The sequence below is a fragment of the Thamnophis sirtalis genome, unplaced genomic scaffold, assembly GCF_051295495.1.
Source record: "Thamnophis sirtalis isolate CommonGarterSnake01/CBP01778 unplaced genomic scaffold, rThaSir2_p1.2 scaffold_12, whole genome shotgun sequence".
Classification (NCBI taxonomy): Eukaryota; Metazoa; Chordata; class Lepidosauria; order Squamata; family Natricidae; genus Thamnophis; species Thamnophis sirtalis.
This window is the reverse complement of record NW_028261392.1, coordinates 56,410,468-56,434,452: the sequence shown is the minus strand read 5'-3', so window position 1 is coordinate 56,434,452 and position 23,985 is coordinate 56,410,468. Positions and strand designations below refer to the sequence as shown.

The window sequence follows — 23,985 nt, the reverse complement described above, 5'->3', positions numbered from 1 at the left end:
TTTGCTTTGGAATTCTGTGCCCTAGATTGTTCAGTTTTCCACTCCTGCTATATTACATTGAATGTTTGGAAGAACTCTGCTCCAAATGTCATCCCTTGAGGTTTAGTCTATCTTTAACATATTTTTTTTACAATGGAAGTGAAAATACATTTCTCCAGCCAATCCATCTTTTCTCCCTCTTGTGCTGCTACAAAACAAAAGTACCATTTTAAGGAGACCAGGAAGGGGGCAGGATTAGGGTATCTAATTCATATACTGTGGACAGCTAATTTTTTTTTGGTTAGAAATCTATTTTCAACACAGTTGTAAAATGTAAATAAATTACATAACGTTAAAATCAAAATTAAACAGGTTACACATGTGTGAAATCCTTTGGTGCTGTTCTATGCATTAACTTCTTTTCTGAAAAAGAGTCCGTTTCTGCCCCTTCTTCGCCTCTGCAAGCACAGCTGCAGGGTTCCACCACAAAACCGCGGACAACAAAATCGCGGTCGACGAAAGCGCTTATGTGACGTCATCACAGTGCGACGAAAAAGATCGAAAAATGTAAAAAGAAAGCGAAAACCTTACCCTAACCCCCCCCCAAACCTAACCCTAAACCTAACCCTAAACCTAACCCTTAACCTAACCCTAAACCTAACCCTAAACCTAACCGTTAACCTAAGGAAAAACGTAACGCTAACCCTTAACCTAACGCTAAACGTAACGCTAACGCTCTAACCCTAACCCTAACCCTTAACCTAACCCTGACCCTAACCCTTAACCTAACCCTTACCTTTATGTGAATCGGCTTGCTGTAATTTAATTTTTATTAATTTTTATTTCAATTTTTCGATCTTTTTCGTCACGTTGTGATGACATCACATACACGATTTCGTTGACCGCGCTTTTGTGGAACGCGGTTTTGACGGGTCACGCAACTGCAGATCTGCAGGCACCAACTGATTGTTTTGTTGTGGTTTTTAATGTTACTTTATTTGCTGGAACTTTTCTTTGTTCCAAGATCTACCTGTAATAATTATACTGCTGACAAGAGTGGTTCTTTGGCTTATTTTTAAAAATCATTGTTTACATAAGAAGTGATAAGGACACGTGGTATGAGGATATTGGATATTATTTCGTCTCCGAAATGAATCATTGGCGTTATTTTTGCAGCCCTATGATTGGAATCAAAAGTGAAATATTCATTTTGATTTATAGCAGAAAGGGTAATATAAAATTTTAATGCAGTATGAGTTATTATCAGTTATTGGAAACAGTACATAAGTGACTCTGGTAAATATATACCCAAGTGCTTATTATATTCACAATATATATCAATGCATGCACACACACACACACACATGCACACACACACAGAGCTGTATTCTGAAATTTATTTATTTAAAAGTTTGATGTGAGAAGGAGAGATAGTAGGAAAGGAAGAGGAAGAGTGGAGGAGAGGTAAGGGAAGAAGAAAGAGATAAGGAGAGGTGAGTGGAAGGGAGAGAAAGAGAAGGAGAGGAGGGAGGAAGGAAGAAAAAGAGAAGGAGAGAGGGTAGGAAGGGGAAGAGAGAGGGTAAGAGTAGGGGAGAGGTAAGGGAAGAAAAAAGGGGAAGGAGAGGAGGAAGGAAGGAAGTAGAGAAGGAAGGGGGGAGAAAAGAAAAGAAAGAGAAAATAAGGTGGTGTCATAACAGGTGCTAGGGATGGTAAACAATACAATCCAAACTGAACCCTATAATCTTTTAAATGGAATAACAATAGTATAAGATTGGCAAAGAAAAAGAATAACCATGTGAATGTATACCTAGAATTGTATGTAAGAGAATAAATGATAGTAAGAATATATAGCACATTATAGGTAAACAATATTTGGTTATAAATAGCTAAGTATAAATAAATATAGAATTGTACATAAAAATGGATAACGAATAAGGAGACCATGAATGCAAGATAGAAAAGTATAGAAGGGAAAACACTAACTGCAAAGAAACCAATACAGAACTGCTGTATGATATATGACGGAACTTCTTGTTCCTATGTTGTCTTAAGTCATATGTTTGTTTTTGTTGATGTGTTTATGTGTTTAAAATAAAATTTTATTTAAAAAACAAACAAAAAAATAAAATAAAAATTTTATGTGGTTGCCCATTTCCCATGCAGCCCATATGTTTGTTCCATGCCACTCATTCTATCCCAGCATTTGTTAGAAACGCCAAGTTTTAAGTATTTTTTAAGGTCAAAAAGGTAGAAATCTTCAGTATCTCAGAAGCCTGGCTATAACAGAAAAGGCGTGCTTCCTAGCTCCCTTTAAGCCCTCTGGAACGAGCTCCCTGTTGAGATCCGGACCCTTACTACCCTCCCGGCCTTCCGCAAAGCCACCAAGTTCTGGCTGTTCCAGCAGGCTGGGGGGAGCTGAGAAGCATCTACCTCCACGGAAATTGTGAATGTTGGTTTTGTTTTTAATATGTTGTCTTTGTCTCGTTCCCACCTTTCCCTTGTCTTTTGTGAGCCGCCCGGAGTCCTCCGGGAGTGGGCGGCATACAAGACAAACAAACAAATAATAAATAAATAAATAAATAAATAAATAAATAAATAAATAAATAAATAAATAAATAAATAAGCAAGCTCCCTTACATGACAGCATGCCTACCTGTTCTGTTCCATGTAGAGCTTTAAAGATGATAACCAACATCTTGAATTGCACGTAGGAAAAAAATTGGGAGCCAGTCCCACTCACACATCATGCAATGTGTGCACCCAACACTGGACATAACACCATATTTTGGGTGGTCTTCAATGGTAGCGCTGTATAGAGCCTGTTGCAGTAATCCAAGGGAAGGGAGCAAGGCCTCCTGGTCCAGGAAAGGCCCACAAGATGAATCTTTGCAAAGACACCCTCCTCTCCCTAACACAGCTGCCACATGCTCTTTGAGCAGGAGGTGTGAGTTTAGGAGGACCCCAAAAATTATATTGATAATAATTCAGTAAACTGCTGTTTCATCTCTTGCCCCATTGTGATTACCCATGGGTGCAGGAATGTAATAAATAATCTTGACAACCTCAGTGCCTTTGTCCAAAAAACCCAAATCCTTCAGATATGAAAGCTGGCACAGGATATCTTAGGGACCTTATAAGTAAGGAGATGCATAGCTCCTGAAATGTCTAAATTGGCAGAAAGGATTTTATGGGGACATAAGGAGTTGTCCTGGTAAGACTGTAAAAGAGAAAATAAATTCAAAGTCACACCTGTCCGTGAGTTCCCTGAAAAGCACAAATAAACAGGGCCCAACTTTAAATCATTGATTGCTAATATATCAGTATTGTGTCAAAAATTTGCAAGCAGAAGGAGGACAGGTTGTAAAAATTGCTAGTGAAAGTACCGTATTTTTCAGAGTATAAGACACACCAAGGTTTTGAAGAGGCAAATTAAAAAACAAGTAGGTAGGTAGATAGACGGATAGAGAGGAAGAGAAAGAGAGATAAATACAGTAGGTAAGTAGGGAGAGGGAGAGAGTAGGTAGGTAGATAGGTAGGTAGGTAGGTAGGTGGATAAAGGGATAGAGTGAGAGAGAAATAGGGATAGAGAGATAAAGAAATACAGTAGGGAGGGAGGGAGGGAGAAAGAGTGTGTAGGTAGGTAGGTAGCGGGATAGAGAGAGAAAAATAAAGAGAGAGAGAGAGAGAGAAATACAGTAGATAGGTAGAGAGAGAGAGTAGGTAGGTAGTTAGACAAAGGGATAGAGAGAGGGGGGGAGGGGGGAGAAATACAGTAGGTAGGGAGGGAGATATTTCCAGGTATTATTTATCCATGTGCTGGAGAAGGAAATCGCTGACAATCTGCAGCACCTAAGACTTTGTTTCTGCTGGCACAGCACTTGATCAATGTAATTCTCATCAGTCAGTTAAATGAGCTTTCCAAAAGGGAGAAAAAGGTTTTTGCACTCTGCAAACCTCCCCAAAATGGCCCGTTTTTCATGAAAATGGGCCCGTTTTTTTAAAAAAAGGCATGACTAGCCTTGCCGGGGGGGGGGGGGGGGCTTGCAGAATGCTCTTGAGAGGGTGGGGGCTCAAAAACGAGCAAAAAACTGCCTGTTTTTTTTTTTGTTGCAAAAATGGGCCCGTTTTTTGTCCAAAAAATTGCATCTATATATAGCCTTATGGAGGTTTATAGAGTGCTGCTGGGAGGGGCAAAAAAGACCCGCTTTTTGCTCATTTCTGACCTCCCCAGCCCCCAGGAGCTCTCTGAAAGCCTCCATAAGGGAATGCACGGCCATTTTGGTGAAGGGGTGGGGCTTCGGGAGGCAAAAATGCTGTATTCAATGTATAAGACGCACCCAGATTTTCAGTCTCTTTTTTGAGGAAAAAAGGTGCGTCTTATACTCTTAAAAATACGGTAATAATCTATTCAGACTTTTTTTCTTAAATGCCAGTTCCAACGCAAACCAGGTTCTAGATTCAAGGAATATTAGAAAGGTACTCAAAGAAAGGGTTCAAGAATTCCTACACTTTGTAGTTGTTTCATCTTTGCTAGGATATTGAGTCCCATCTGCCGGTCAATGTCGACTGGCAACTACGCGGAGGAGAGCCTTCTCGGTGGCAGCTCTGACCCTATGGAACGATCTCCCCGTGGAGATTCGTACCCTCACCACCCTCCAGACCTTCCGCACAGCCCTTAAAATCTGGCTATCCCGTCAGGCCTGGGATTAAAAACTGTAACCCACCCGAATAGTATGAATGTTGTGCTTTTAATGATGTATTGTCCTATGTGTTAATTGTTTGTTTTCCTCCCTTTTCGAGTTGTAAGCCGCCCTGAGTCCCCCCAGGGAAAAGGGCGGCATATAAATAAAATTACTCAATACTCAATACTCAATAGGCTTAATGTAGCTAGAGAATGCCTAAATTAGCTTCAAGGTCTCATACTCTTTCCCACAAATATACTTCTAATTTGGCATATTGGTAAAATTGCATTCTTATTTACACATTACTATAAGGTTTAAAGTTTACATGTCATTTATTGCATATTTGTTAACTCACATGATTCTATAAAACATTTTTGTTTGAATTATTTATTTCTTCGATTAAATAAATACAAAGAGATAAAGAAAGAGGCATATCTCTTTATACAAAGATATTCTGAGCAGCTTGCAACAGCTACAACACATAAAAACGGTTCCACCACAAAACCGCGGTAGACTAATGCGCGCTCGACGAAACCGCGTATCTGACATCATCACAGCACGACGAAAAAGCACGCTGTGAGTGGTAAAGCTAAAATTAATGCATAAACCTAAACCTAACCCCCCGAAACCTAACCCTAAACCTAACCCTTAATCTAACCCGAAACCTAACGCTAAACCTAATGCTAACCCTTAACCTAACCCTAACCCTAAACCTAACCCTAACCCTAAACCTAACCCGAACCCTTAACCTAACCCTAAACCTAAACCTAACCCTTACCTTTACGTGAATCGGCTTGCTTTAAAAGCGCTTTTTAAAGCTCCCTTTTTTCTCCGCGGTTATTGTCGTCGTGCTGCTGATGACGTCAGTGATGCGCTTTAATCGGGGGCGCTTTAGTGGACCGCGGTTTTGGCAATGTTTCCTATTACATGTTTCATCAGTTGCATTGAGCAGAGATCATAAGGAAGAAGTGAACTGAATTTTGAAACATTGACTTTCATTTCAGCTGCCGTGCTGACATTTTACTAAATAAATGATAGAAATTTGAAAAATGAATCACCAAGTATATCCTTGAACCAAAAGCACGTGGCTGTTGTGGAAATATTGGAGACCGCTGGTTAAAAGCATTTTGAAAGGCAACAAAAGCCATTACAGTTTCACTTACTGAGATCATCTCTCTGTTTTGTCTTGATGGTATTTCTTGTGGTTGCTGCTGTTGTTTTTTAATCCCATGAGTAACAGTTTGTTTAATTTGCTGGGATAATGGGATTTTTGGTCAAGATTTTATTCCCTTAATATCCCTTTTGTTGGCTTGACTTGAACCTCAAGTCTAGCATTTTCTGGGAACTGAGATTTCTCCTCTTGTCCCATCACATTCCATTTTCCAGAGCGTGGGAATCCAACTGGGCATCGCAAATGAATCAGGATTGTTCTTAGTTTTAAAAATAAATTAATCTTTTTGAAGTTCTCCCATCTTTATTCTTAACAGTTACATATTTCAAATTTCTTTCTTGATTATACATTGGTTTCTTTTCACAACAAGGAGTCTGTAACTGTTGTAGCATCTGTTCTGAAAGATCCCCTCCTCTATTTGTATAGATGTCTTGACCAAAGCTGTTTTTTTCTTTTACATCTCAAGCTTCTTTGATATACTCAGCTGGTATCTAGTCCCAGGTATTATGAGTTATTAAAAAAGATTTGCAGGAAGGAGAAGTTGAACTTCATCATCTATGTAACCTATTTGTACTTTCCAATTACCTGATTTCCAAGGTTCCACCACAAATGCGCGCACAACAAAAGCGCGCCTGACTAAACCGTGGTGTCTAAAGCACGGTGACAAAACCGCGCGACGAATGAGCGACTAATTAGCCCTAAAGCGCGCCGACAAAAGCATCCCTAACCCTAATCCTAAACCTAACCCTAAACCTAACCCTAAACCTAAACCTAAACCTAAACCTAAATGTAAATCTTACCTTAAATTAAATCACGCTTCTGTCGGCACACTGTTGTCGGCGCGCTTTTGACATCGCGGTTTTAGCGCCATGGTGTTGTCGCCGCGCTTATGACGTTCGCGCTTTTGTCGGGTCACAGATTTCCAAAGCAGTGTGAAATAAATGTGTAACGAACATTCACAATAAATCAAGCCATCTGTGGAAAAAAAGTTGCAATAAAGTTGAGAGCAATTTAGACAGAACAAAACAATCTTTTAATCCTCTAAAACATTAAATATGAACCATTCTAATTTCCGTGGCTAAATCGAGCTGCTGAAAATGACCCGTTTTATGAACTCCCTCACCAGATCTTTCCACTTTGCAAAAATATAAAGGTTGCTTCTCCAATGTTGAAGATAAACTTTAAATATATTTACATATTCTGGCGCTAAATATTTGGGCTTGTAGGTCAAAATGAGCGGTTTGAATTTATATGTTATGATATGTGGTTACAATAAACTTACTTAAGTGGTTTAAATTGAACCTGAAAACAAAATGGAAATAATTGAAGTTGAAATCCAAATGTATTCTACTTGTAGTTCTCAAATGCAAGAGCCAAGGTGGCGCAGTGGTTAAATGCAGCACTGCAGGCTACTTCAGCTGACTGTAGTTCTACAGTTCGGCTGTTCAAATCTCACCAGCTCAGGGTTGACTCAGCCTTCCATCCTTCCGAGGTGGGTAAAATGAGGACCCAGATTGTTGTTGGGGGAAATATGCTGACTCTGTAAACCGCTTAGAGAGGGCTGAAAGCCCTATGAAGCGGTATATAAGTCTGACTGCTATAAATGCCTTCAAGGAAATCCTCACAATAATTGGGATTCTTTGTTTTGCACCTAATATCTGTAGATTTAGGGTGAAGTAAGGTGTTATTGCAGAGTTTTACTCAGAGTACTCCACAACAGTTATGAAAAATTTACCTAATTAAAAGGAACAATGTGTTATAAAATGAGTTAAAGTATTGATCCAAAATGGCTTTAAAGCAGGTTCTTGCATTGAAATAAAGCCCCTCGATTCACAAAGATGCTTTTTTTTAAAAAGTTCAATAAATATAGTACCAAAAGAAGATCTCTCAAAATCTGATGGCATGTGCTTGGAGTGGAGGGTATTTTTAGTAGGTTTTTGCTGTAATACTAATTGGTGTTTATAGACATATTTGGTAACGCTTAGCAACTCTTTCGATGGAAATATTGCCCAGACAGAGATGGAACAGCTTAGTTTAGTCTGAGTCACAGCATTTGCAAGAAGTGAGCTATGGGATGAGTTACAGCTATGCCCCTCACGTGAAAATAATCTAGGGTAAACCCTCTTGAGTTGCTTTGGAGTTCCCCCATTCCTGGGTAGTCTTTGAGGGACAACTAAAAGCTGGGTTTTAGATTTCACTCCTATAGTTTTGAGTTGCATAAGCATTTGCATTCGTCTTCTGGCTTATCTGTCCTTGAGTAAACAAGAAAGATAAAACTTTTAATTCATGTTTTAATTAGTTACTTTTTAAAGGAAGAAAAAGCGTGTGTGTGTGTGTTTGTGTGTGTTTGTGTGTGTTTGTGTCAGCCGAGGTGGCGCAGTGGTTAGGGTGCAGTACACAGGCCACTTCAGCTGACTGTTATCTGCAGTTCAGCGGTTCTAATCTCACCGGCTCAAGGTTGACTCAGCCTTCCATCCTTCCGAGGTGGGTGAAATGAGGACCCAGACTGTGGGGGCGATATGCTGACTCTGTAAACCGCTTAGAGAGGGCTGAAAGCCCTATGAAGCGGTATATAAGTCTAACTGCTATTGCTATTGCTATTACCAGGGTTCTACAGTTAATGTTCAGATATCATCAAGGGGAAATTTACCATAAAAAAAAATGCTTTATTTCATAGTTAGAAAAATAGTGGTAGATATATTTTTGAATCTATGTGCTATGTTTCTATGTCTCCAATATTTTGTTATTTAATGATATAAAACATGCACAAAACAGGTAGAAAGAAGAAAAACTTCTAAATATATGTGTGAATATTTTCTAAATTCTTTGTTATACTGCAGCTAATATACATTATTTATAAACATTGAAAATGTTTATATATTTCTGATTTCTTTTGTCAAATTAATTTTCCCCTTAGAAACCATACCTTGGATGCTTGAATTTGTCTACATAATATGTAAGATATAGAAGCTGTCCTCGCTTGAATAAGAAAGTGAAAAGTTGATAGCGATAAAAACATAAGCTAATGACTTTTGAGTAGTTTTTAAAATTATGTTTTAATTATCAGGATATACCTTTAATATTCTGATTTGGGACCTTCTAAATTGCAGCAACATCTTACTTCATTCCTTCATTTTGTGTTTGTTATTTATGTGTGTTTGTGTGCCCATGATGAAGAGTTGATTATGGTGTTATTAGTGATTCCACACTTATGCAGAAGTGTCACTGAAACATCTAAGGTGATGAGGATGGATGTACCTCTTCCATCCAAATTGTGTCATAGGATATTCCTTAGAGCAACCAATGTGGTTTCTTTCCTGTTGTGAGTCAGCAGAAGTTTGCTGTGAGTTGAGTCGGGATGCAAGATTAAAAATGCAGCTGGGGCTCATTAGTGTGGTCTTCTGGAGATAAAAGGACTGATGGTGCCACACCCTGTTGCAGAAGTCAACGTTCATCGTTCATCGGCCGTGGTTTGTTTGTGAGAGACACTTGGATAAGTGATTTGCTTTCTGTAACCCTGATTCAAAGAGACATTTGGAGAAGTGATTTGCTTTGTAAGAGATCTTTGGTTTTGCGTTCTGTTATCTTCTTGCCAGAGACTTTATTTATGTTTATTTTTGGGCTCGCAGCCAGCATGAGCCGAGGCTGATAAAGTTCTTTCCTTTTAAGTCTGTCTGCCTGTTGTCTTTGAACGAGCGAAGAAGGGGGGACAGAACACTTTCCTATGACCACATATGAACCCAGATGGCTAGGGGATCACAACTTACACTGGCTAGTTCTTTTAGCCTATTCTTCCCCAAAAGGATCGTGGACATTTTAAATGTAGTAGCTGACCGGCATTTCACAGGTGCAATAAGGACAGAGAAGTATTATACTTTGCCACGTTTAATACTGAGTAGGCTTGTACCTGAATTCTAATTCATATTTGCTTCTTGTTTTCCACCAGTATTGCTCCTGGCATCTCTTTATCTGCTTCATTTCTCAGATCTCCTCCGTAAACCAAGGAGATGCGTGGGATCAGTAGACCACTCATAAATAATCCTGTCAAGCACTTTGATTGCCTCTAGCAAATCACTTCAAAATATGTTGCCATGACTGCAGGGACTTGACCAAACAGTCACAAAAAGACAAGACTAAAACTATGAAACTATGTCTTTCATGTTGTTCATTCGTTCCTGCTCTTCACTATACATTTCCTTTATAGTGGTTGTCACTCGATGAGTTTGTGAATGTTGACTCCAGACAAGAATCGCAACTTGGTTAATTTGTTAATCCACATCAGGGGTGGGTTTCAACCGGTTCGCGGCGGTCCCTGCGAACCGGTTGGTCGACGAACCCGGAAGTAAGTAACTTCCGGGAACGGCGAAGGGCGCGCCCGCCCGCCCGCGGTCCTTACCCGGTTTTGACGAGTTCTGTGCTTCCACGCATGCACAGGACGCATACAGTGCCTGCGCGATCCTCCAGGAGCAGCTGGAGCATCGCGCAGACGCTAGTACGCATGCGTGCACCACGCGCGTGCACGAGAACGCCGCCGGCCCCGTTCCAACCGAACCGGTTGGAACGGGGCGAGAAACCCACCCCTGATCCACATCAATGTTTTTTAGGAAAATAGAAAGGCAAGCATTAGATTGCAGACTTGATATAGTGTTCCCCGCTAACAATTAGGAGAGTAATTGGTCATGTTGTCCACTATTCCACAAGTGTAGCCAAGTCCCAGTTTTATCTCAAGCACGCTCATGCTCTTCTGTTGCAGGCTCAGATCTCTAGAGACTGCCTTGAAAATCAATATATTGCTGCCAACATACCTCCAACTGGGAGGTATCTGCACTATATTTGCACATTCAGGATGCATAAACAACTACTGGCATATTTATAAATCAGGACATCTAGATCAGTGTTTCTCAACCTTGGCAACTTGAAGATGTCCAGGACTTCAACTCCCAGAATTCCCCAGCCAGCATTCGCTGGCTGGGGAATTCTGGGAGTTGAAGTCCGGACATCTTCAAGTTGCCAAGGTTGAGAAACACTGAACTAGATAGAAGAAGGAGGGAAAACATTTCCTTAATTACCTTGTGTAATTCTGTAAAACAGCTACAGCATAAGTAACACACAGCACAGCACTAAAATATTTTTATAAATGTGTGCTCTTGGCCATCTTTTTACTGAACATCATGTAATTAAACAGCTGTCATATGCAGCCGGGTAATTCTACACAAATACCCTGCAGAAAGAGTGAAGTTTCACTCCAGCTAGTTTCAAAGTGAACTAAATAAATAAGAGGAAAGAAAGCGCTAATGCTATTAAATTACCCTCCTTCAATCTGGAACTCTTGCTAATCCTCAGGATTTTTAACCAGAATGATCAATAAATCCTGGCTGGGAACCCTGAGAGTTGCAGTCCTGATCCATTGGAAGGATTCCACATTGGACAATGTTAAGTAAATAATAAATGTTTCAGGAATCGTCAACATTTTTTAAAAAAATTGGTCAACCAAATGTGGTTACTCAAGAGAACCTTTGCTATGGCAGGTGTGGGGGGGAGGGGCTTTTCACAAAACTCCAACTTAACTCCAACCTAACCAAAAGGCTCACGATCAAATTCTTAGTTTGCTTTATACGTAATATATTTACAAATAAATCCTGCCCTGAAACCATCTTTTTTCCCCCCTTCATTCTAAAAATCTATCATAAGCCCTGTGGGATTCTTGGAAATGAAATGGATTCTGGGAATTGATATTATATGAGCTTCCTTTTAATTTCTGGTTTAAAAACGTGTTTTAGACAGGCACTTTTGTATCCACAGGTTCAAAAATGAGGATGTCCACAATGGAGATACATGAACTAGATAATCAAGTAAATACATTCTACAATTATAAAAACCCTTTCTAACTCCAACATGCCTTTCTAGTTGTGTGTGTGTGGGGCGGGGGGGAACTGAGTCTCCCACTGTCTTGTTTTCCCATTCTTATCAGGCAATTATTTTTCATAGGGTGGTTCTGTAACTGGAAGAAAACAGGACTGTGAATAAAAGTGTCCCAAATAGCAAAAACCTGTGTGACTTGTCAGGAGACCTTTTACCTGTTTTTTCTTAGGTGGATTAAAAAGTACACCAGTGGTGGGATTCAGCCAGTTCGCACCAGTCTGGGAGAACCGGTTGTTAACTTTCTGAGCAGTTTGGTCAACTGGTTGTTGGAAGAAATCATTAGGGCAGAGAACCGGTTGTTAAATTATTTGAATCCCACCACTGAAGTACACCTTCTATGACTCTTTATTTCTGAATGCCGGAATTCATTCTGAATTTTTAAAAAAATGTGTTCTTGCCCACTCTGCATAAATATGACTGGTCTTGTCTTTTTTTTTTTTTTATGTTCAAATGTTTTATTTTCATTTTTTCATTTTCATTTCATACAGTCACATATATACTGTGCATGATTGGGGCCATATAACATTGGGCAATAAACACAGCCATCCTTGTCAAAATTACTCCCCAAAATACAAAACCAATATACCACTTCAACCCTCCATACACCCTTTCTTTCTCCCCCCTCCAACTTTCCTTTCTCCCCTCCAACATTCCCCTCTCCTACTTCCCCTCCCCCTCTATCACTCCTTTCTCCCAATACACTCCCTCCCTTCTATCTCACCCTCCTTCCGATCCTCTCTCCCACCCTCTCTACCCCTCCCTCTTCTTTCCCTCTGCTCCTCCTTTCGGTGTATTTCTACTATCTATCGATATATTCAGCTTCTTATTTTTTGTCTTGTCTTTTTGTGGGGATGCTTCCCATGGACTGCAATTCTGACCTGGGGTGCTGGGGTGGCTGTGTTACCCCTAGAGCAGTGGTTCCCAAACTTGGCAACTTTAAGACTTGTGGACTTCAACTCCCAGAATTCTCCAGCCAGCTCTAGCTGGAGAATTCTGGGAGTTGAAGTCCACAAGTCTTAAAGTTGCCAAGTTTGGGAACCACTGCCCTAGAGCATCCTTAAGTTAGGTTGTAAAAATTCAACAGCAAAATCCAGGACCAAATACCAGCATTTAGGACCAAAATAAAGTCCAAGGCATCATTTTTTTTCTTTTTCAAGACCTCTCCCTCCATCTGGCTGAAAACTACCCATTCATTAATCCTTCCAGTTTTAGTATTAATTTATTTCCTAGATATAAAAAGCAAAGTGAAGCAGTAGCCTTGGAATACACTTTGCGTTCCAGTAGTCTTTCAAGGATACCACACCATCTTAATTGTGCAGATATGTTTTCTAATCATTAGCATTAGTTAGTTCGACTAATGAATTAGTTCATTAATTTGTATTTCGCTCAAAAGAGTGATCTGTAACTTGATCTCTTGAAATATTTATGGGATTTGATTAATAAGCGACTTCATTTTAAATCCTGCAGCAATGTCAAATATGTCTTTATTAGTTTACTTCAAAAAAGGAGTCATAATAACCAGCAGACCAAAATATCAAATAAAATAACTAGAATCAAACCAACTGCAAGTTAACCAATTTATGCATTGTCCTCCTTCTAAGCCTCTTATATAATTAAGCTATGTTTGGATGCTACCAAAAATGAGAAGGAAAAATAATCTAAACTGCAAAAAAGATCTTAACCATTATCTCTTCTTATTTATCTTATGATAACAGAACTCAAATGGCCCTGTCACTCAGGGGTGGGTTACTTTACTCAGCATGCACTTTCAGTTGCCTGTAAAAAGGTCTGTGCTTGCGCAGAACATTAAAAAATGCCCCCCCCCCAAAACATGCCAAAGATTGGATTGCGAAATAGAGGTCCTATAAAAGAGGATTACTAAATGAAATTGACCAATGCCTAGCGCAGTATAGGGCAGAGCCCCCAATCTTTTTGGATTCGTGAGCAAATTTCGAACAAGGACAACATGGAAATGGAATTTTGTCACACCCTGAGGCTCCCTCTTCCATAGGGCATTCTCTCCTATCCCTCATATTTTTACTCTCTTTTTTAAAAAAAAGATGGCCACCCTTTCAAAAACAATGCAGAATTTCAGCTGCATATCTGTTTTATTTTCTTTGAAAGCTTTTAGCAATAGCAATAGCAGTTAGACTTATATACCGCTTCATAGGGCTTTCAGCCCTCTCTAAGCGGTTTAGAGTCAGCATATCGCCCCCACAGTCTGGGTCCTCATTTCACCCACCTCGGAAGGATGGAAGGCTGAGTCAACCATGAGCCGGTGAGATTTGAACCGCTGAACTGCAGATAACAGTCAGCTGAAGTGGCCTGCAGTACTGCACCCTAACCACTACGCCACCTCGGCTCTTTTGGGTCCCAAAAGAATACATGGAAGTAAAGAAGAACGCCAGAGATACACATTTGGCAATGCAGCATACTAGCTTTTCATTTTTTAAAATAAAACTCAAGAGTAACACCATTTATTGTACCCCTCCCTATGCTTCTATCTTTCATCTTATTTAATAATTTATACTTTTTACTTTTTGGTCTTCTTACATTCCAAGTCGCAGTCTTCCACGTATGCCTTAGGATACAAATTCTTTGAATCTGTGTTTTTCAACCTTAGCAACTCTATGCATTTCAATTTCCAGAATTCTTTAGATACGTGCTTATAGCAGGACTGGGGGTATAGTAAAGTTTCAAGCTAGGCATGAACAGGGTGGCATTTCCTTCCCGTAGTATATTTTCTGTTTTACTACATCCTTGCTCATGGCGCTACTAAATTTTCACTAAAGAGAACCAAACCTTTCTAGAGTACTGTTTCACTACAGACATTAAGCTCATTCAGAAAACAAATAGCAAGAACAAAAATAGCCAGGGGCAGTTCGGGCTGCAGAATTCTTTGGAGTCAAGCTCTCGTGAATGTAGGAAGCTGGCCACCTACTAAGAGATACTGGGATGGTGCAAGTTTGAAGGCCAGCTGGCATGTATGCAAAAATGTTAGGAGGAAAGATGAGAGGTTGATTGCATAAGTTATGAGAAAAGCTTCAGAAAAGCTTTATTAGTCTTAATGAAGAATAAGACTACGGTATTCAGGAGAATCCTACACAATCTTCTACCTTAATTAAATGAGGTGGTTTTAATTATAGCTTCCAAACTAAGAAAGAGGGTGGGAGTTGAAATAGTTCCTATTGCAATTTTGCCCATTTTTCTGCTAGAAATGGTGTTTAAAATGGCTAACAGTGCATCAGAAAAGATAAATTTAATTCACAGCAAATTAAAAATGTATCAAAGACTAAATGGCGCCCAACCAGTAAAAACCTATTTCATAAATAAACCAACTTAAATGCTGAAGTTAAAGAAAACTGTCTTTGTCTGTAAGAAAAAAGAGAATACTCATCTGGCCTCCATTAGCCCAGAGAATCCAGAGACAGACAGTGTATCCCCAAAAAATCCCTCTTATTTTTCTTTTCATATTCCTTGTGATTAGCAATAGCAATAGCAGTTAGACTTATATACCGCTTCATAGGGCTTTCAGCCCTCTCTAAGCGGTTTACAGAGTCAGCATATCGCCCCCACAGTCTGGGTCCTCATTTCACCCACCTTGGAAGGATGGAAGGCTGAATCAACCTTGAGCCAGTGAGATTAGAACTGCTGAACTGCAGATAACAGTCAGCTGAAGTGGCCTGCAGTACTGCACCCTAACCACTGCGCCACCTCGGCTCTAGGTGGGGGATAAAAAAGCGGGGCGGCTCTCTCAAGGCCAAGCTCATTTGGGGGAATGTGAGCCTTCCGATTGCAAATTGTTTAAGACTTTGTATGTGATAACTTCGCTTGCCCATTCAAAGCTACTCAGATTAAGAAATCAGCTGTTCCCTGGAAAGGAATCGCTTCTGTTGTCTTGCCTCAACTGAATTATCTTAGGTTTCAGAATGCTTGTGAAGGCATCCCTCTGTAAATGGGTTCCAATAGTCAAATGGAATACCATTTAGGGTTAGGGTTCATCATTACGTTCAGTATGATATATTTCCCAAAATGGCACACCATTTGTAACTGTGCCAGCAATCTTGGTCACCTAGTCCAGGAATATATAAGGCATAGTGGTATGTTTCAGTGGTGGGTTTCAAAAATTGTTCGAACCTACTCTGTGGGTGTGGCCTCCTTTGTGGGAGTGGCTTGCCGCCCATGTGACCGGATGGGAGTGGCTTGCCACCCATGTGACCGGATATGAAGATGCCGACGACACTTGTCAGAACCACCTTAAATTACCTCACACACAGCACTGGCATGCATAAGAATATGATGTAAACTTGTTTTTTAAAAGCCATCTTTGGTTTGCGTTAAAACAACTTCAACACACGCAATGTTCTGATTGCACCACAAATGCAGTAGTCATCCTTACCTTTCACAGAGGCACTGAGTTTTATAAATATGAGCATGATAGTGTAGAATAATCATATCCAAGGACCAGTGGTGGGTTTCAAAAAATTCTGGAACCTCTTCTGTAGGTGTGGCCTGCTTTCCGGGTCCACTGGTGGAACCTCTTCTAACCGGTTCGGTAGATTTGACGAACCGGTTCTACCGAATAGGTGCAAACTGGTAGGAACCCACCTCTGGTATGTTTCCTAGTCTGGTCTGTTCTGAAAAGGGACAGAGGAACTGAGTCTAGTTTTCAGTTCACTCTTCGTAGCCATCTATGTAGGCGTGAGTTTTTTGTCCCATTGCCACCACCATTGACCAACAGAGCAACAGTTGAAAGAAGTAACTTGGGACAAGAGGAACCAGTTGTTTGCTTCAGCCATTTTTCCAACACAGTGCCATTGCTATGAAAAGAGAGAGCCTTGCTATGTTGGTAATCTGAAGCTGAGCGTCCTTCCAGTAGTCCTGTATATTCCAGGAGGCAGCCATGTACCTAATCTCGGTGCATAGGGAGAAGGACAGGGAAAGGAGGAGGGAAAGAGAAGGCTTTTCATAACTAAGACTAGGCCCTTGGGAGTTGCAGCTGGGCCCGTTGCTCTGCTCACCAGGCAAGTTGGTCTCGGAGGCAAGACAAAACTTCCTCTGCCCACAAGTCCTGAAAGAAATCAGGTTCCACAGAAGTGGAATCACTTGTCTCATCTTCCTTTTGAATGATTAAAAACAACTCGATTCATTTGAATTAAGCTCTGTTTCTCAGCCTCTAATTTAAAATTAATTTAAAACTTCCACCGATTTAAAACATGAACAACGTCTTCAGATAAAATTAAGGCAGAATAGAATTTGGAGTTATTTGCATATTGGTAACATTGAACTCTTTTTTTTTTAAATAGATTCATGTCTGTAACGAACAACACAAGGTTTAAAATGAAACTTTGAAGTTATATCATGGGTTGGAATCTACAAACTCTTAAGGTGGTGGATATGTTTGTAATTTTGAGGGCATTTTTAAAGCACTTTTCCGTGGGGGTAGTGTTTGTCTATTCATAAAATGATCAATATATCGGCATGAACAATTGATCCTTATTTTCTAGAAGGCAAATGGATAAAGCTTTATAAAAGCTAAAATACATGGTAGAAGTGAAAGCTTCATTCCCAAAAGATACAGCTTCTCTTTTCAGTTCAGTTTTCTGCTCCTTTTTTCACTCTTTCACATAAGACAAATTCACCTGGCTCAAAGTAGATAATTTTATCAAGTAATTGGCTGAACCTGAGCCATAAATCCCCACTAAAGAGCCAAGGTGGCGCAGTGGTTAAATGCAGCACTGCAGGCTACTGCTAGATCAGCAGGTCAGTGGTTCAAATCTCACTGGCTCAGGGTTGACTCAGCCTTCCATCCTTCCGAGGTGGGTAAAATGAGGACCCAGATTGTTGGGGGCAATATGCTGACTCTCTGTAAACCACTTAGAGAGGCCTGAAAGGCCTATGAAGCGGTATATAAGTCTACTGCTATTGCTATTGATATTGCTATTACTAAATGAGAAGTTTTCATATTATTTGCGCCACACATTCCCCAAAGGGAAAGAAAAGAAAAAAGAGAGAGCGGGTAACTTAGCTATTACGTGTTCTGTGTTGTGGCCCAGCAGGAGCCGTTGGAGCTGCCACCAGACTCCGACAGCGAGGGGCCCTATGAGTCGGCTCTGGAGGATGTGGAGGACCCCGGACAGGGTTCCGACTCCAAGCAGGGCGTAGAGAGGCTGGTTGGTCACCAGGAGGCGCCTGAGCCTTGGACCAGTGGGGAGGAGACAAGGGAGTGTGATCCGGACGTCATGCATTGGAGCAGTGGGGAAGAGTCAAGGGAGTTGTTCCTGGATGCCCGGCACCAAAGAACTAATAGGCGTAAGGAACAGTTACGCAGTTACAGGAGATAATTGCACTCAGCTGGTGGTAATTAGGCTCCTCTCAAGACTATAAAAGGAATGATTGCGCACACTCCCTTTGCAGGAGTCAACATATTCACTAGAGTTGGAGAACTCTCGTGGCTAGCTTGGCAGGCTGGATTGCTGCCAAGGTTGGTCTGTGCTGGATTGCTGCCAAGGTCCTGTCTGTGTGCTAATAAATCCTTGCAGTATCTTTGTCTCGGTGTGCTTTGGTGTAGGACGAGGGGGGTCATCTGTATGAGGTGACGAAATGTGGCAGATGTTAAGAAGTGCCTTGAATAAAGTTTTGCAGCCCTGTTGTTCTAAGAGGCCAGATTTCTTTCACAGACTGGTTAGCCATCTCTGGCTTGGTTGTTATTTTTCTTTGATATCCCCAAGATATTTATTTCTGATTAATTCTTTCTCCCTTCTGTCCTTTTGTAGAGAAAATAATTAATGGGCAAGACTATGAAGTTATGATGCAGATTGACACCGAAGTCATGGACACCAGGATCCTGCACATCAAAAGCTCAACCATCCCACCTTACCTTCGAGATCAGCAGAGGAACCACACAACATCCTTCTATCATTCTCCTCCAACCGTCCCAGAGGCAGCTCCAGCTGTGAGAACAATCACTGAATCACCCCAATAGACTCTCCAAAGGAGGCTTTCATAGGTGCTCTGGGATAGGCGACCCACGTAGGTTTGCCCATGGTAGTGTCAGGGGCAGCCTCGTGTCTTAGACAACAGCTTGAGGTTTCTGGGTCTCAGGATTTTCCCGGTTTTTAGACCTAGCCAGAAAATAGTTTCTCGCCCACTCTGTCTAGATTATCTGCCCTCTTTATAAGACAATATTTATGGGTCTAAGAACTCCACTTTGTTAAAAGAAATGCTAAAATTGCAATGGGTAAATTAGTGTTATCGATGGGAGTGAGGCTTCTGTGGGGTTAACTAAATCCTGGGATGGGGGGTGGGTGGGCACTAAATGCCATTTCTTTCCCCTGCCTTCTTAGAAATAAATATCAATTTCTTGCCAGTTTCTGCAGAAGAAATGTAGGAGCCGCATATGGATTACAGGTTGTCCATCGTTAATTGTTTTAATTGTTCTATGTTTAATTTCTGTTCATCTGTAGAATTTATTCTTTTACATTCTTCATTCAACCTTATTCTGGGTTCTCTTTCCTGCTTCTTTTTACCAGGGGGGAAAGGAGGGAGAAAATCAGGAACTACAGGCTCTTGTTAACCGAATTAGAGTTTAAGCCGTTCTTTGTTGCGTTCTCTATTTTCAGTACTTTTTCATTATTTTATTCAGTCTCTGGACAAAGTACTATATCCTACGTCGGCTTTTCCTGGTACTTTTTATTATACAACAAATGCCCGATCCAGCTGTTTTAAATTTGTTACATAAGATGCAGATGTTTTGTTGATACCACCCTTTAACTATGTGCAAATTTGTAAAGTATTGTTACTGGGGAATTGTTTCTAGTACTATTATAGAAATTAAAATTCTCCCAGAGTGTATCTGAAACCAGTCTCATGGGCACCTATTGACCGAGATTTGCAACATTATTAATGAAGAGCTTTGTTCTGAACACTAACACTTTTATGGCTTTGGGCTAAAGGGAATGTACTGGAATTGGAGCAAGTGGTGCTTGTCTATTGGCCCAGGTTCCATAGAAGAGAGCCAAAACCCAGATATTCCAGAAAGAAGCAATGTTCATGTGTGTGCATCTTCATGAACTTCCTGTATGAATTTGCTCATAAGAATAATTTATGTCCTCTGGTTTGGCAACAATAAAAAAGGATGGGTTGTACTGGAAAGGCCCCCATTCATATTGAGAGCACTAGATCAATGAGAACAGGTTCTCTGCCTTTTCCACTCCGCCTCTTTCATTGACGTAGTTCATGCCCACATTGGGCATATAGAATACCCACATTGGGCATATACTTTGAGATTGGGACAAGAGTGTGTTGCCCGATGCATATAGATCTTTGCAGGGGATACGAATTAGAGCATAGTAGTGCATAAGCTAAAGTATTTATTTCTTATCAAATATCTGAGCCTCCTTTCGATGTAAATATCCTCAGGGCAGATTTCATAGCAAAGGTAAGACTAGTGAGGAGCATCTGTGAAGTGGGAAAATAAGCTCTGGATGTGAAAGGCTGCTTCAAATAAGTGGAGATCATATTCATCACAAGGGTTCCACCACAAAACTGCGCTCGACTAAACCGCGTCCGACTAAACCGCGTAGCTGACGTCATCAACAGGGCGACAACAGCGCAGAGACAGAAGCACGCTGTAAACCCCAAACCTAAAATTAACCCCTAAACCTAAACCTAACCTTCCTAAACCTAACCCTAAACCTAACCCTTAACCTAACCCTACACATAACCCTAACCCTTAACCTAACCCTAACCCTAACCCTTAACCTAACCCTAAACCTAACCCTAACCCTAACCCTAACCCTAACCCTAACCCTAACCCTTAACCTAACCCTAAACCTAACCCTTAACCTAACCCTAAACCTAACCCTAACCCTAACCCTTAACCTAACCCTAACCCTAACCCTTAACCTAACCCTAAACCTAACCCTAACCCTTAACCTAACCCTAAACCTAACCCTAACCCTTAACCTAACCCTAACCCTAAACCCAACCCTAAACCTAACCCTAAACCTAACCCTTACCTTAAGTTGAATTGGCTTGCTTTCAAAGAGCTATTTAAAGCGCCCTTCTTTCTCCGCGCTGGCTGTTGTCGCCCTGTTGATGACGTCAGTGACGCGGTTTAATCGGGCGCGGCTTAGTTGAGCGCGGTTTTGACGGGTCACGCATCACAAGCAAAGCTTTGTGTGCCTCTCGGCAAAGAAAGCCTCCATTGGCTCACTCTATTGCCTGGTCATCATCTACTTTTCTTCCCTTCTGTATGTGTGTGATCTTCTTTGACCTTCAACATTCCACTTCCACATCTTGCAGCCTTGCTTTATTAAAGATGATCACAACTGCCACAAAAACCCACAGGCATTGAACAGGTATTTATGCAAATGTATGGGCAGCGTACATATGAGCAATATAACGATAGATGGAATTGCAAGAGATGAACAGCACTGGAGTCTCCCCTGAAAAGGGATGGGTAAAATTATTGTCTGTAACTGTTGTGTTGTGAGTTGAGTCATTGATACATTAACTCTTCTGGAGAACAGATTGAGTAAGAGTTGTAATATTACATGTATATACTTTAACCTCAAAATCTATCAGCTTTATTTTCTGTGCTGTTGTTTCCACACATGAACTGCTAGATATAACCAAGGTAAAGTCAATGATATGTACATGTAAAAAAATTTAAAAATCTTTCTTTAGAAGCATCAAAAGTGACCTGGAAAAACCAAACAAAATTGAACAAAGATAATAATTCACCATAAACAGTAGCAAAATAATTGAATAGCATAAACCTAAAATCCTTACAGAACAAGAAAAGAAACACTGGCCGCAGAATTAGGCCAAGTCAGCATCACCCCAGATTTTCCACTTGCTCACAAGGCAAGGATCTTTTTTATTAGTTATTCTGTGAACATTGATATATCGGAAGGCTTATGCCAGGGGTGGGCTTCAACCGATTCGCGGCGGTCCCTGCGAACCGGTTGGTCAGCGAACCCGGAAGTAAGTAACTTCCGGGAACGGCGAAGGGCCAACCCGCCCGCCCGCGCTCCTTACCCGGTTTTGATGAGTTTTGCGCTTCCACGCATGCGCAGGACGGATACAGCGCCTGCGCGATCCTCCAGGAGCAGCTGGAGCATCGCACAGACGCTAGTACGCATGCGTGCGCCGCGCGCGTGCACGAGGACGCCGCCGGCCCCGTTCCAACTGAACCGGTTGGACCGGGGCGAGAAACCCACCCCTGGCCTATGCATAACCCTGCCTTGAGGGTAGCATGAAATTACTTGTTAAAAATTAACTTCTGTCACAAGAAGTTGCATTGTACATGGAGCTGAGGATCTCAAAGAGTTCAGTCTTGAGGGACAAAACAATTCTGGGGGTTTTTTTTAGAGAAAATTTGTCTGGCTCTTACTGGAAATTGAGTAATGTTTTGTAAACATTTTTTGATTAAAGGCGTTGTTCACTTGGATGCTGATGTTCCTTTGTGCCACAATTAGGAGAACGCTTTTCCCTGTTAACTGTTCCCTATAGACATCCATACAATGTGCAATTTGACCCTGTGAAAATAAACAAAAAAGATGTTTGAATGTGCACTTTTAAAAAAACAGTAGGGAACAAGATCAGTGAGCAGTTTACGAGAAGTTTTGTTTGGTATATTGAAGATAAATCTTGGTAGTTATCCTGGTTTTCAGATTTAATTTGACTCAAGATCACTAAGAATTTGCCAGATGGGAAACAATTCTAGTTCAGCTAATTTTTTTTCTGCGTCTTATGTGTTAATATTTTGCAGTTAAAGTAAGTTGAAGATCCGTGAAGCTATTGCCAACTAAAATCTAGCAGTGGTCTTGAATATCAAAGTATCCCAGATCCAATTTTGCTAAATATGTTATCTTGACTAAAGTACTTATAACTATCTGCTGGTGGGAAAGTGTACCTTTTGAAAAGACAAATCAATGGGGTGGGTGGGTGGGGAGAAGAAAAGAATTCAAGACTTTGAGTCCATCAGGCCTAAGTTTGTTTTTAGTTTTCTCTCTGCCTTAAGCATCCTTCCTTGTTTGAAAAACTCTTCCCCTTCTTGAGGGGCCTTGTTCATCTCTAGTCTGGCCAACTGTGGGAATCAGTTTTGAGCTGTTCTCCTGCCAGCCTCAGCATTTCTTCAATATTGCCTGTCCAAAATTGGCCGACTGTTTTTGGCTGAGCGAATGTCCAGTGTTGCTTTTTCATTGCTGCGCTGGAAATACAACTCTTTGCAGAACACTTTATTAAAAACAAACAGCCTTCCTCCTCTGAGAAAGTATATGGGTATATCACAAAAGCCTAACATTTATTGGGTGCTTTCTTTACAGACTGCAACATCTTTAAACAACGTTAAAACAGTGTCTTGCACATTAGAGCTGTGCTTTGATTAATGCTGTAAAGTAGGTTTAGTTAATTTAAGAGAGACTGAATTCAGTGGCCTACTCTTAACAATTGTTAAGTTTGTACTTACGGTAATGTGCTGTTTTGGTTTGTTTGTTTTGGTAATTATCTTTTAAGTTATTTCCTTGTTTCAATATTGTGCTTATTTCTTTGAAATATCTGAAGAAGAAATCATTTTTGTTACCTGAAATTACTGTTGGAAGAGCGAGTGCATTGTCTTTTTGTTGTTGGTCTTTAAGCAAGATGCCTGGAATTGAAATCATACTACTGGGGCATCATAATCAAGAATTACTGCTGTGTTTACATTTTCTTCTAAAAGATAAATAAAATATATATGTAGAGCTGTGGCATTTGTTTTTATATCTGCATATCATTGAATTCACCTGTTAAAGGATACCGTAGTACTGCCTAGAATACTAAGGAATGCAGTTTAATGAATATTGGCAGGATTACGAGTAAACAACGTACTTAGAAATAAATGGGAGTTAGCGTTAGCCGCCCAGAGTCCCTTGGGAGTGGCCGGCATACAAATCCTAATAAAACCTAAATAAAACCTAAAAGTGTGCTCAGGTAACTTTGTGAAAGTGTTAAAAATATAAAAATTGGGGGTGAGGATCATTCTCTATTAATCATTGGGAAATCTGGGAAATCCTTTCAACTTCACCCTGGCAGGGCCCTTGTTCCCTAACAATATGTATTATAACTGCCCCAATCTCTCGATGCCCCCTCATCTCTTGGCTAAAGAGTTCTTAGCCCATCTATCCCTCCTTGTTCCTCCTTTTTTTTCCTTTCGTGTCCTCCCAAGCATTATCCTCAATCTTGCAG

At 40.7% G+C, this 23,985-nt stretch overlaps 1 protein-coding gene across 2 annotated transcripts in view; it reads left to right on the top strand.

Moving 5' to 3' along the window:
* The window catches only part of ATF6 (activating transcription factor 6), a 97,696-nt gene extending 77,205 nt beyond the window's left edge, over positions 1-20,491 (top strand). The window contains exon 16 of one of the 2 annotated variants that reach the window (XM_087726711.1): positions 18,531-20,491. In XM_087726711.1, coding sequence (XP_087582837.1) covers positions 18,531-18,739 — 209 coding nt within the window. In that variant the 3' untranslated portion in view covers positions 18,740-20,491. The remainder of the gene's footprint in view (positions 1-18,530) is intronic. The other variant, XM_087726710.1, reaches the window with a different exon arrangement.
* The last annotated feature ends 3,494 nt before the right edge of the window (positions 20,492-23,985 follow it).